The following is a 15,145-nucleotide window of genomic DNA, read 5'->3' as shown; positions in this document are numbered from 1 at the left end:
AGAGCTGGATCAAACCAACGTCAGCAGCATTTACGGCGAAACTATCATCGAGCAACTTGCTCCCAGATCCAGCGGTACGTGGAGGATCGAGTGATTGAAAATTCTGCGATAACGACGACGGAAGACATCGACGAGGTGGTGGGGCGGATCAATGGTTCATACCGACAACCCTAACGACATGTAAGTCTACCAACCTTGATGATGAGCGTTTAATGATAATGGCCAAGCGTATTATTTCCCTTAGAAACTGTGCTAGTCGGCAGTTCCAAAGAACACAGAATCTTAATAGGAAAATCCTCTAAACAAAATTAAAGAACATTAATGAAGGCCTTTCTGGTGTCTAGCTAAAGTGCTAAACAAACAAACCGAAGCCCATTCCGCCGCTTAGAGGAGCTAACGAGGTTCATATTACAGCCGTCGAGAAGGCTAACTCTATTTATCATCATTTTATGGCCTCGCATAATTTGGGTCGAGGCTTCGGTGTTCGAGAGAATCTTTCAGTTTGCAACTGCGCCTAGCGGGCTTCCAGATGACTGAAGAATCACACTGAATGAGTTGATGTACACCATCAAGTCAACAAAGAATACCGTATGCGTGATAATGTTTGCACCATTGAGCAATGTCAAAATTTAAAAAAAATCTCAGAGATTTCGTTTTCGAGTTTTTTATTTATTCAGTTTCTCCGAGTCTTAAACTATGTTAATCATCGATCGAGTTTCCACTTGCTGCAATTACGGCCTCCACACGCTTCCGGAATGCACGGCAGGTTCTAATAATGTAGTCTGGATCCATTTCTCTCCAGGGTGGCGTTTAGAACAGGCCTTGGCCTTCATAACGCGCCATATTGAGTAATCCAGCGGATTAAGATCGGGGCTGGATGGCGGCCACATATCCTTCGCGCAGAACGGCAGATGTTCCTGCTACCACTTCTGAGTGCGGTTCGGACCGTACTGTTCTTTGATCCACGGAAGAACATACTTACTTAAAATCCCGATGTAGACCTCCGTGTTGACCTTGTCGCCTTCTGGAATGAACACCGGGTCCATTTTTGTTTTGCCATCGGAAGCCACCAATGCAAACACCATAACGCTAGCAGGATGCTTTGTCAGATACACGTTCTTGTGCTCGTTGGCCACGTCTTTTACCGCAAGAGAACTAATATACCGGTCAGTTCTAGAATTTAATACGGGATCGACGGTAAACATGCTCTCGTCGGTGAACAAGATTACCGGATTTTTTCGTTTAAGGAAGTTCAAGATTTTCTTGCATCGTTCGACTTGTAGCTCCCGGATGCGGTTGGTAATCATGTGAGTTTTTTTCCGTGCCCTCGACTTCACCCCGCAATCTTCCTTTACGATCTTCCTTTACGATCTTCCGTGCCGTAAAGTCACTGATCCCGCGTTACTTTGCCATTTTCCTTATTGAACGCACTGGATTCACCCGAATCTTCCTTTTGATAGCAGCGATAACCCTCGGACGACCTGTGGCAACCTGTCCTTTCTTTTCTCGGTCTGCGGTCTGCCTAAAAAAAGAACCAAAAAGTGCCGAAAACGCCATGTTGGAAGTGTGGCGACCAGCACTATGTTCGTGAGTGTCCGTTCGCTTCGCACACCTGTTCCAGATGCAAGCAACAAGGACACAAGGAAGGTTATTGCAACAGCAACAAGAATGCGCCGTCGAAACCGTTCAAACAGGCCAAATCCAAAGAGAACGTGAAGACAAAAAGCATCTACACGGTTCGCAACATCGGAAGCAAGCGGAAGTTCATCCCGGTCGAGCTCAATGGTGTAGCAGTCAAACTTCAACACGACTCGGCGTCCGACATCACCATAATCTCAGAAGAAACATGGATCAGCGTCGGACAGCCACCCACTCAACCGACGGAAGAATCTGCAGTTACAGCTTCTGGTGGCAATCTCAACCTTCTCGCTGAGTTCCAGACCGAGATCACCATCAAGAATATTACCAAGACTGGTCGCATTTTCATCTCAAGCAGCGCTGAACTCAACGTTCTAGGAATCGAGACTATGGATCTGTTCGATTTGTGGTCTGTGCCGATAAGCAGCTTGGTCAACGTCGTACACCAACGTTCTGATCAGTTCACCAATCAACTCAAGCAACAGTTTCCGGAAGTTTTTCGAAGCACGCTGGGTAGATGCACAAAAGCGCAAGTGAAGTTGTACCTCAAGCCTGACGCACGTCCTGCATCGTGACGCAACACGCATCGTGGACTGTTCCAGTATAACCGACTACTCCCCGGAGTCATCATCCAGCGCATCATCGACAGCATGGTGGCCGGCATCCCTGGAGTCAAGCCGTATTTGGACGACATCCTCATCGCTGGTCGCACCAAGCAGGAACACGATCGCAGTCTCTACGCTGTTCTCGAGCAGATCCGTGAGTATGGCTTTCACCTACCCCTCGAAAAACGTCGTTTCGCACTCTCCCAGATCAAGTTTCTCGGACAGATCGTGGATAAGGACGGTATTCGGCCTGACCCTTCAAAAACAGAAGCCATTTCCAAGATGCAGTCTCCGAAGGATGTCCAGCAACTCCGTTCCTACCTCGGTGCTGTCAACTACTATGGTAGATTCGTTAAGCAGATGAAGCAACTCAGGGCTCCTCTGGACAGCCTCCTCAAGAAAGATGCACGCTGGAACTGGACCAAGGATTGCCAGAAGTCTTTCGAGCAGCTCAAGGCCATTCTACTTTCCGACCTGCTGCTTACACACTACGACCCGTCCAAGGAAATCGTTGTTGCAGCAGATGCATCGAAGTATGGCCTTGGCGCTGTCATCATGCATCGATTCCCGACCGGTGAAGTGAAGGCAATTGCGCACGCCTCGCGCTCACTGACCCCAGCAGAGATGAACTACGGACAAGTGGAGAAGGAAGCATTGGCCCTGATATTCGCTGTCACCCGTTTCCACAAGAAGCAATTCTCGACGACACCATCAGCAACCTTCCAGTCACGCACCAGATGATTGTGGCTGAGATACGAAAGGATCCAGTTCTTCAGCAAGTGGTGAATTTCCTTAACGAAGGTTGGCCAGCAATTGCGAAGCAAGTTGCTGATCCTGATGTCAAGAAGTTCTTCGCCAGACGAGATGGACTTCAAGTTGTCGACAACTGCGTTATGTTCGGCGATCGAATCGTCGTCCCATCAAAGTTTCGAAAGCGGATCGTTCGTCAACTGCATCGTGGACACCCAGGAATGGACCGAATGAAGTCTCTGGCCCGAAGTTACATCTACTGGCCTAACGTTGACGACGATGTGGAGCAATTTGTCCGCCAGTGCACTGCATGTGCTGAAGCAGCGAAGTCCCCGACAAAAGCAACCTTGGAGTCATGGTCTCTCCCGGACAAGCCATGGCAACGTTTCCATATCGATTTTGCTGGTCCGATCCATGGATACTACTATTTCGTCATGGTAGATGCTTTCTCTAAGTGGCCCGAAATTTTTCGCACTCAATCCATTACCACAACTGCAACCCTGAATATGCTGCGTGAAACGTTTTCTCGTTACGGCAACCCAGACACATTGGTCTCAGACAACGGAACGCAATTCACCAGCGAGCAGTTTCAACAGTATTGCCGTGCAAATGGTATCACCCATCTCCGCACTGCTCCCTACCACCCGCAGTCCAACGGCCAAGCGGAGCGATTCGTTGATTCACTCAAGCGTGGCCTCAAGAAGCTAGCCAAGGGGGAAGGATCACCCACACTGGAGCACCTGCAGACATTCCTTTCGGTGTATCGTTCAATCCCAAACCGAAACACACCGCAGTCGACGTCTCCAGCATTCCTCGGAAGACCAGTGCGCACCACTTTGGACCTACTGAAGAAACCTGTTCCTGTAACTGAAGCTGTCAAGAACCACAAACAAAACGAACAGTTCAATTGGCGGCATGGAGCAGTCAAGCGCGAGTTTGAAAAAGTAGACTTGGTCTACGTTGAACAGCATCGCAGAAACGCCAAGTCCTGGATTCCTGGTCGAGTCATCGAACGGAACAAATATATCGCTGCACTGGACATGAACGGGAGACCGAAGCTGGTGAGGTCACATGTAAACCAAATGCGCCCTCGTCACACTTCTGATGATTCAGAGCAAGCGACGCAGCAACTAACATGGGAAATCCTGCTTGATGAAATTCAAGATGAAGCTGTACCGTTGGATCCAGAAGTGCCATTCAATCACGATGTCCCTATTCCTGTTGGTTCCGTATCACTCGAAGCTGATGGTCAAGTGGCAAGTACGTCTGGCGAAAATCCTTTTTCGACAATCGATCATGAACCTGCTGTTCAAGATGGAGAACTTCAGTCCGCACAAAAGCCCGTGTCATTTGAAGCAGTTGGAGACTTTATTCGACGTTCTGTACGAAAATCAAGAATTAAGATGGCTCTCTTCCTATGACATTTTCTAAAAGGGGGAGATGTAGTAGGCCTTGCCTGACTGTCATAAGTTAGAGACTGTTTCCTTATCCGACCACCAACCAAGATAGACGTAATAAATAGTAGCTCTTAACAACAGCTTGTTTTACTTGTTTGCCTTGGTTTCGGATATAACAGAGAGCGAAAGTGGAGGTGGGTTGGCCACACACTTCGACGGGGCGGAAACGAAATCTGCAAGCAAGCGCTGGATTGGAATCCGGCAGGACATCGTAGCAGAGGCAGACCCAGGGGCTTATGGCGGCGTAAGCAAGTCGATAGGAATCTGACCTGGGCCCAGGTCAAGGCAAAAGCGAGCAGCCGCCCAGGATGGAAGTCTTTCACGTTGGCCCTTTGCACCGCTAGTGGTGCACAGGACCCTTAAGTAATTAAGTAAGTTAGCTTCAGCTGACGGGTTTGCTTACTGCGCAGAAGATCGTGGGTTTATTCTCAAGTTCCCCCAAAAAAACAATCATATGCATTTGGTCGTATCGCCAGCTTGAGGCAAATCCTGACCTAACATCCTACCCAATTCTCCAACTCCGTAGTACTTACGAGGGTGTCGCTAAGTCGGTGGCCTCTCGTTCAGTAAGTACTACATTAACATTTCCTTCCTAGGGTCACGGTAAAGATGGGCGTGGCTGGGAATAGCGACAATCATGTTTTCGGTATACTTGTTTAAATTACCTGAAAAACTAAGAATTGACATGAAATCATATGTACAATGCCACCAATATTTAAAAAAAGTTTAATAACAACATTTCTAATACTGAATATCAAAATAATCATTCATAATCATTCAGCAATTGATCAATGATCGGTAAACGTCATGGCCATGGATAAATGCTGCACACTAAACAATGTGAAGTGTGCAACAATTGGGTGGTCTGATTGTGCTTTGCAATTAAAAACCTCAAACTCTACTTAATATTTTTCGGATAATTTTGAAGCATTGGACGTGATCATAATCAGGTTTACAGCTTAGAAGTCAATTAATTTTAAATTAGGCAACAATGTAAAAAAACAAAAACTAATCTTGGTATTTTGATCCATGTTTTTGACGTAGGAATACGTATTAGTGGGGTGAAAATCAAATAATTGTGTGACGAAATAGGGTTAGGTTTTAAACGTTTATAACTTGGCCATTTATAGATGACTAGTTTTTTATCATAAGTAAAATATTAAAAATTGATCTAACTTTTTGCCGTAATCAACCAATTACGTGCTTGCTTGCTATGGAAATCGAGAGAGAACAGAGAGCGACGAGCCGATAGCGATGTTATAAAAGACCAACCCTGTACGGTTTATTTCAGTTCGTCTAAGGATGTAACGGTTAGCATTAGATTCATAGTGATTAGATGCCGTAGATTTGTTTCAATATAAACAATCGGACCAAATAGATAGTTGTTATTTTCGAGCAAAGTTGTTCAGATGGACAAGACCTATTGAATAATTAATAGTTCAGTTGAGGATTTCCTCACAAGGTGGTGGTATTTCGCTTCTAATTGTTTGCCATAGCTTGACATCTCGACTAGATAGAATGTTGTGGTCACGTGAGAGAATGATACACCATAATCACGCATCTTCATGCCACGCACAACTTTAATGTCCAAGAACCAGTTGCCATCAATAACTGCGTTGGTACGAAGGTTGAATTGAACTGATTCATTAACATAAATAGCAGCATCGCCAGCAACATTATATCCCGGAATACTAAACTGATCAAATGCTTCAATTTCTACACTATGAGTTACTGCTAATAAAACTTAAAGTGGACGTTTTTCCTCAACAATCTGACGTAACAACCCTGCAATATACAAATATAAAAAAATCAAATTGATTCTCATTCCTCCTGGCACTTGGTTGCTAATCATTGATAAAGAAAAACCCCAACCGATTCAGCCCCCGTACTTACTTCCTATGCGAATGAAAGCTAGCGTAGGTGAAGCTCTTTCCCTCGTACTCGCCGAAGAACCGACTATCACCGAGCACGATATGGTAAATTTCATTCCCGGAGCACTTGCCGTACAACCGGTGCCACTCCTCCGCCGACTGTTGACCTTCCCTGCGAAGTTGTCAAAGCAAAACAACAAATGGTTAGAATGTCATTCGCGTAATTGTCACACACACACTTTAATGCTACAGAAATAGACCGCTCTTGCGCTCGGCGAATGGATGCGATACTTACTGGCCCCTCGACGTGTGCAGCAGGAGTGTCACCAGCGTACTCGCCCCCGGACATGTACAGTTGTTCGCTAATAACGCGTATTTGAACTCGTCCTCGCAAACGACGTGCTCGGCAAACTTCACATGCAGCTTGTTCTCGGGCCTGCAAAAAATCCAGGAGCAAGGTTATCATCACTGCCGCCCTAATTGGTCCAAATGAAGGAAGTTGGAATGCCTACCGGAAGATCTGCACGTACTGTGGCACATTGGGGGCGAAATCCTTGACCGCCCAGGAACGCAGTATCGTGTGTTCGTCGGCGGCCGTCTTGTCTGCATAGTTGCGTGCCGCCAGGATGAAGCACGCCTCCGCCTCAGCCATCCGGGCCCGTGCCAGATCGCCGTCCTTCAGGCAGGATCCCTGTAAAAAGAAAAAAAAGAAGCGGACAATGAGCGCAAACGGAGTGATTCGCTTTGATTGCAAATCTCACCTGAATGTAGATGACTCGCTGGGCCCAGATCGGTACCTGCAGTATCATCCGCATCGTCGTGTCTAGTTCCATCGGGCTGAGCAGTACCACGTAGTAATCCTGCAGCAGGGGATGGGCGTAGAACTCGTTCAGGAAGTCCATGATGGTGTCGGCGTGCAGCGTCGTGGAGCAGACGACCACGTGCTTCTCGCTCTGGGCCCGGTGGGACGAGTAGCTGCCACCCAGCTTCTGCCGTTCCATCCACGTGAAGGCTAGCTGCTCGAACTGCACGGGAAATGGGAAAATCGTTATGGAACCGTTCTCTCTGTATCCTCTGCGGGAACGAACGCTGCATATCATAATGTGTGGAGCAGGAATGCAAGGGGGGGTAGCGGTGCATGGAGTTTATATTTAATTATATTCAGTACACATCATATGGTTCTTTTTCCTTGTTCAAGGGACCCAGACCGAGGGAAACTTTTAACTGTCGGTGGTGGTGGTGGGGCCGGGCAGTCGTAAAAGCATAATGTGACTCGCCAGATTTTTCGGAAAATGTCGAAGCAAAATTTGATAATGGAACACCATTCCGATCTTTTAAGGCAAACACACTAAATGAATTGCCAGTACAGTGGAACGACATATGCCACGTCCATATGCCAGGACACCGCCGAGTGACGACAATGTGGCTGCATCCGTTCGTTCGCTTATCCATTCATTCATTTATTGTTTGCATTTATCTCCCCGAAGAGATAATTCTAAACTACTGCCGCAGTGTGAGTACGTGTGCAGTTGTGTATGCAAAGTGAGTTTGAAATTATTGCATTAGTGCCAAAAATGAAATGAGCACTACCTCTGCTTTGGCTGGAACTGGAAGTGGCATGGTGTCTCGCTCTCCATTCGGTAGGAGGTAAATGGGATAGAATAATGGAAAAGTGATTGCAGGGACAATGGCCAAATGGGGATTAGATTTCGGATGAAGGATGCAAGCATTTGCAATCATCACGAGCAATGTGTCTCCATGTGATTGGTGGTGAGGGCGGACAGTTTGTGATTCACTTAAAGATGGTAGAACATCAGTTAAATGATTTCGTTTAGCTTTTGTGGCGCCATTTTAGTAGGATTCAATGTTAGTAATCAATCAACACTTTTATAGTATTTGAAAATGCAAATTCTTTAGATTCATGAATTATTATTGCAAATAAATATATCTATTGGAAAAATCTTTAAAAATAGGAAACTTCACCACATGATAATTTTAAGAAAACAAAAACACACTTTCAATTCATTTGAGTTATCCAAGCGTATTTTCCTTGACTCGGTAAATTGTATTTTGAAAAGCATTAAAGCAATTTGGAACAATTTAAAATTTACTCTGGTTTATTTCATACAAAAATTTAAAATAATTTAAACTGACAAAGTTAAAAAAATGTCACGAAATTTTCAGTATAAAAAATGTTGGTTGAACAATTAAAATGTAAAATAATCAATTGCATGCTTGAATTGTTAACTGTTGAGATTTTTTTTTAAATCAAATCAAAATCATGAGTGATAATCGAAAGCTTAAGTTCGAGAAAAAAAAAGAAGTAACATACAAGCTGGAATGTTTCAAAACTGCATAATCACAACAGTAGAGGTGGAAAGCATTAAACTCCCAAAATGTTGGAAAATATTAACCTTGAACAACACTGAAATGTTATAGGAATTAATAATACTTGAGGGCAACTTGCTTTTTGAAGATTTGAGTTATTCAGTTGCTGGTGCTGGAAAAAGGATGACACTCTTTAGTCACGTGCATGATGAAATGGTTTTAGTTAGTTTTTTTTTTAATTTTTTAAGCTGGTTCAGATAATTTTACAATGATATACTGTCAAAAAGCAATTAAAGCAATCTTTAAAAAAAAAATTGAAGAAAATTTTAAAAGCACCGAATGGTTATTTTTCTCTAGATGTGTTTCCCGTCGATTTTTTTTCCTTGATTTTTTTTTTTCCGTTCTGAGCACCAATGGTACCAACGCCAGGAAGGCAGCATCCACACCTCGACCCTACCTATCGACTCATCAACTCATAGACCGGGGACCAACGGATTTACTTCCCTTCTGAAGGAAGGCGTGATCAGAGATTTTATGTCTCAGAAAATCCCGGCGGCACCGACTGGGATTGAATCCAGGCCTTTTTGGGGTGAGAGCAGGCATGGAAAATCATTTGCATTCATTTCGTGTATTCATTTACATTCATTTGCCCCTAACTTTTTTCATCAACAGAATTCCGCAAAATAGACTATGGAACTTTAGTAGGTTTTATTATTAACTACAACTTTTGTTAACAACTCAAATCCGTATCTCTTATGTATGACGAACCAGAGCGAACAGAAGCCACTACTGCTTTTCAGTGAATGTATTTTACATTCATTGAAAAACAGTAACAACTTCTGCCCGTTCTAATTCGTGATGCATAAGAGATACAGATTTGAGTAATGGACAAAAGTTGTAGCTAATAATAAAACCTACAAAAGCTCTGTACATCATTTTGCGGAATACTGTTGATGAAAAAAGTTAGAGGCAAATGAATGTAAATGATTGCATGAAATGAATGTAAATGATTTTCCATGCCTGGGTGAGAGGGAATCACGCTTACCACTACACCACCAAATGGTTTTATCACAATTAATAGGATAAGATGAGGTGAGATGCACCCCGGAGTAAGATTGGTTTTTACAAACTTTGAATACATTTCCTTAATAGATCCTCCCGCCAACGCACGACTATATTTTCTGTACATAAATAAATAAATAAATTAATTAATTAATAAATAAATTAATTAATTAATAAATAAATAAATAAATAAATAAATAAATAAATAAATAAATAAATAAATAAATATATAAATAAATAAATAAAAAAATAAATAAATAAATAAATAATTTAAAAAACAAATAAATAAATAAATAAATAAATAAATAAATAAATAAATAAATAAATAAATAAATAAATAAATAAATTAATTAATTCATTAATTTATTCATTCAGAAATCAATAAATAAATTATTAAATAGAAGAAACGTCTCTAATGTTGGCCTATGGATCTAATACTGGGCCCGTCGCTAAAAATCTGCTATTTATCAATTTTATCTAGATGAACGCGTTATTGGGACGTTACTAATGGATATTTTTGGTTGCTATTGAAAATTTAGTCGATTTCTTAATTTATGTATGGGCCCAAATAAGGGCATGCATTCCCTAGATAAAAAAAAAATAAAAAAAAAAATACATGAATAAATACATAAATAAATAAAATAATAAGTGAATAAATAAATAAATAAATAAATAAATGAATAAATCAATAAATAAATAAATAAATAAATAAATAAACAAACAAATAAATAAATCAAAAAATACTAAATTAATAAATTTATTGATAAATTAATAAATTAATAAATTAATTACTCAGAAGTCCGAAAACTTCTGAGATTTTTTTATTGGATCTTCAAGGATTTAGAAGAACGTCAAGAGAACCTCAGAAAGATACATTAAGGAATATTGTGGAAACTGTAAAGAAGTTCCGAGTGCCAAGAGAAGTGCTGCAAAATATCAACATCCTTACCTACAAAAACACTGAATTTCACTAGCCACCGGATGTCAGTATCAGTTCACACAGTTAGAATATCAATATCATTCGCCTCAATGTCAGTGCGCAAATCACATTGACCTCGTAAAGGGACCACTAATATTCAGCCACAGCCGAAGTTCAGCTGCAAATTTTACTTATATACGCCAGCTTATAAGCCAGTACCGCTCTTTAGAAAACTCATCAGTAATATTTAAAAAAATCAAGAGTAATAGAAAAAAGTTCATATATTGAGATAAAAGTGGGATTTTCAACTTTACCCTAGTGATATTATGCTTACTTAGTATCGGAAATAAAATCCAGTGCTAGGCCAATATCTTGCGTCAATTGACATTGTTGACAGCACGCAGTACTGATCTAGATAACTTCAGGGAAGTTCCGAGAACTTCAGAAAGCTCCAGACATTTAGGGATGTTTTAAAATCAGTAAGTTTAACTTCAGATCAATTCAGGACACATCCATGAGCTTCATGAAAAACTTCAAGATCCCTAGAGTGTTCACTCGGCTGTCGACAAAAGCAGTCCACTCTCGATGTTTGCCACGCGATCGTCTGTTTTTTCGGCAGCATCCATTGTGTGGTCCTCCTCATTGTTCTTCATCAGCAGTTCTTTCGGTCGATGCGTCGTCGACTTTGGAAAGCAACCGTTTCGTGATGAATGTGTGAGTGCTGACCACGTTTTGCGTCCATTGCTGCAATGGAAGCGCTCTGACCCTCGTTGGCGTAACTGTCATACAATCAAACCACTTGAAGCGGCTCCAGTTCTGATGGAGGAGGCATTTTGCATAGCGGAAGATAAAGTGTTTATTGTGTTGTACCTTTTGACTATAGTTTTAAGATGTATTGTATAGTGACCAAGAATCCTCGGCTCTGTAAAGTTAATTCGGTTGAGCCTTATCAAATAAATTAATAAATTATTTATAATTCAAGATCCCTTAAGAAGTCCCGGGAATTTAAGGGAAGTCCAGAGAACAAAAAAACTATTAGAAATATTTCGGGAACTTCACAGAAGTCCGGAGGATTTAAGAGAAGTTTAAATGTTTTTAGGACAGTTCCTTTTACTTCAAGGCAGTACCAAAAACTTCAATAGTATTTAGAGAAGTCGACGATGATTTCAATTAAATTGAATAAACGTTTAAGAAGTTCCGAAAAATCAGGTTATTTTCGAAAATTAATCGAAGTTCGAAGAGCTTCATTAAAATTTCAGAAACGTTAAGGAGTTTACATGAGCATCAGTAAAATGATAGAACATTTTTTTGGAGTTCAGCAAAAATCGCAATCATTGTTATTCCATAATTTAAGGAAGGAATTAAGGGATATTCCGAGAATTTCAAAAATTTTCCGATAATTCAGGAACAGTGGGGGGTCTTCATAGAATTTTACGAATATGATGAAAATTGCCGGAACATTAGAAAATGGGTGCTTCAGAAAAAAAAACGAAACCTCTGCTAAATCCAGAGAAGTTCCTGGAAAATTAGCGATTATAATGGAAGATCCGTGAGCTTCATGCTAATTGCTTTATTTGATCAGGCTCAACCGGATGAACTATATGCAGCACTATAAATCCAATAAATTTTAAAAACTACAGTGAATCACTGATTCGAATTTAGCGTAGCAAAAAGAGAAATTTCTTGGTCATTCCTAGCTAAAAATATTATTTTCTAGGGTTAAGGCCTTACCCGTCTTCCCGTAAAATGAAATAGCTAGTGGATTGAAACACTGCTCTTATGCTCAGTAAGCAAAATTGGTCACCACTAGGCCACCGAGCCACCTTATTTTAATTACATGTAAAACAATTACAGTTGGGTTTCTAAACAAGCTGATGTTCTTTAACTAATCATGTATGTATTCCGTAAAGTTAACGATTTACATAGTTGGAGATGCTTAACGTCAAATATCAGACTTAAAGTGGTAATCTTTATACGATAGATGAGGAGATGAAAGTATAGAGCTGATAGTTCCGTTAGAGTACAGCAGTGTGAAATTGTATATAGAGAGTAGCAAGTGAGCAAAGGTCAATAGTAGGTAGCAATAATCGCACCTCATTGGTCACGATATCGCCACTGCGCAAAATTGGTTAAGGTAGGTAGGTAGATGTGGTTATTATTGTTCAATCTCGGCTGTGGCTTCAATGATGACGATAATTACCGGAAATTGAACATCAGCAGAAAAACGACAGCTGAGAAGTCATTCCAGATGGCGTGTAGATGCATAACAAAAGTAAACAGTTTTCGAAATGAGCTAGAAGAGAAAACTAAGTATAATACAGCCATACGATTACTTTTGCTTGAGAATAGTGCTCATTGTTTTACTTAAAAAAAATAGTTCAAGCCATTTCTGATAACTTTGCAACAGATAGCTGGGACCTTTGCCATACGAATTGCGTCATTTTTTTACATTGCCTTTGTTATTTCGATCAATTTTTCCCCGTTTTTTAATTGAGGTTGATCTTTGTGTAAGGATTTGAGCAGAAATTTCCAATTGGACGCTGTTGAGAAACAAACGCAGGATTGAAACCTTGGGTATATATCGATAAGCTCTCGATTACAATTATCGTCCTTCTTGCGTAGTGAAAAAATACTGCATATTTTCCACATGGTACTTTTTAATAAACCGCGACACGGGATGCTTCTCTCTAGACTTCAAAATGTATACACTGCATGTTTGATCGCGGTCGCTGCATCTGTTCTTTATTTAAATGGCGTTAACAATAGCTGCACACAACCATGCATTCAAGTGTGTTTCTGTTTCCATCCAACGTCGTAGTGATCAGCCTACATTGTATCAAAAAGTAACAGCCATTTAATTTTTAAGACATTGCATCAGAGTTCTTGTAAACCGTTGGAAAAAAAATTCATGTAAATTTTGGCAAAAGTAGTAAAATTTACAGTATATCTCAAAATTGAGCGTTCAAATGCCCTTAAATTTTAGAAAAAAACAGCTTTAAAAACACAATTTAAAGAGATACGTTTTCTGAATTTCTGGCTGCTGAATCATCATAAATTTATCAATTATTGGTACAGTGTTGGGCTTATTTGGTTGCGTTTATTAAAAGTAAGAGCTAAGAGCTCCTTGAAAAACCTTAATATCTTGAAATATAATGAACGAAACTTTTTGAAATTTTGCTAATTTTTAATCATAATAAAGATCATTCATACTCCACTAGATTTACTAAAATTCGTCCACTAGATAAAAAGTTTAAAATCGTGTCTTTTACTAAAATAAATCTAACCTGTAGGAAGGTGACTTCAATAAAGTTCGAAACTAAAAGGATAAATCAATAAACATTTAACCACCAGCCAAGACTTGAAAAAATATATCCATTCAGAATGTTTCAAAAAATGGTTCACTAGGGTGTACGCTCAACTTTACGATACACTATATGCTGGGCATAAGGCCGAATTTTGAATTTCTTAACACTTGCGAAGAACATCTGATGGTTTGAAAAAAAAAATGATAGGGGGATAAATAAGGGGAATTCACTCCATTAGCATAAATACGTTAGGCATACGGATGTTAGGCATACGGATGTTAGGCATACGGAAGTTAGGCATATTGGACGTATTGCATAAAGTCTTTAGACATAATGAACGTTAGGCATAATATACCTTGCTGCTGTGAAACTCTAGAAACCTGTTTCGAGCATGGTAATACCTCCCATACTTTTCGATACAACGATTCTGTTTTTGTTGTCATCAGAATGAAAACTAGCGGAACCGTCTGTTGATGTGAGGGAGCGATACTTCCATGAACAGTGACGAGTTGCCGAAACTAACAAGAAACTGTGGTAAAACTACCATCTGCAGCCCAATACTTTGGCTGTCCAAGACGTCGCAAGTTTTCATGAGATCCAAAAATTAGGCTCTTTCATTATTGTCATTTCATTACTTAATCTTAGTACAGGTTGGGGCAAAAGGGTCTCATAATTTTATGAAATCTATCCCACAGATAGAGTACATGATTATATGAAAGAAAAAAGTCCAAAATTTCGGGGTGGTTTCGCATTATCACGGACATCTGTACTTTGAAAATTCATAACTCATGCACACATTTTTCGACACTTAATTTAAAAAAAAAAATCCTCAGCGCAGAGAATCACTTTTTAATTTAGTTTTGCAAATTCCGCCAGATAACTTTTATGACAGGATCGCATGTTCTTTGATAATGCTGCCTACGGACATTTTTCAGACGGACCAAGAGCTGAAGATCGTCGTCTATTATAATTGCATCGAATACCTCGCATTTTGGTGTTGCGACAGCTATTGCTTCAACTATAGAAGTAGTCAGAGATTCATGAGCATAATTAACATCATCTTTGGTTTGCAAAGGAATTTTTGGATCAAAGCTGTACTCCTGACGTGTATGTTCCAGAAGGTCACCCTTGAGAAAATTCTTTCAAAAAGTTTGGTTTCAAATGATGAAAGAATTTGATGTTTGATACGTCTATGAACAATGAATGAAAT

The 15,145-nt window shown here is 40.5% G+C and overlaps 1 protein-coding gene across 1 annotated transcript in view; it reads right to left on the bottom strand.

Moving 5' to 3' along the window:
• SLO2 (slowpoke 2) overlaps nucleotides 1–15,145 on the bottom strand; it is a 566,463-nt gene that overhangs the window by 93,406 nt on the left and 457,912 nt on the right. The window contains exons 9-12 of the mRNA XM_065236869.1: nucleotides 7,083–7,346; nucleotides 6,834–7,012; nucleotides 6,617–6,757; nucleotides 6,344–6,493 (exon numbers count right to left, since the gene is read on the bottom strand). Of these exons, the coding sequence (XP_065092941.1) occupies nucleotides 6,344–6,493; nucleotides 6,617–6,757; nucleotides 6,834–7,012; nucleotides 7,083–7,346 (734 nt within the window). The remainder of the gene's footprint in view (nucleotides 1–6,343; nucleotides 6,494–6,616; nucleotides 6,758–6,833; nucleotides 7,013–7,082; nucleotides 7,347–15,145) is intronic.

The sequence above is a fragment of the Ochlerotatus camptorhynchus genome, unplaced genomic scaffold, assembly GCF_037179485.1.
Source record: "Ochlerotatus camptorhynchus isolate MF236.1 unplaced genomic scaffold, CSIRO-AGI_Acam_v1.1 ptg000577l, whole genome shotgun sequence".
NCBI lineage: Eukaryota > Metazoa > Arthropoda > Insecta > Diptera > Culicidae > Ochlerotatus > Ochlerotatus camptorhynchus.
This window is presented reverse-complemented; position numbering and strand designations above follow the sequence as displayed.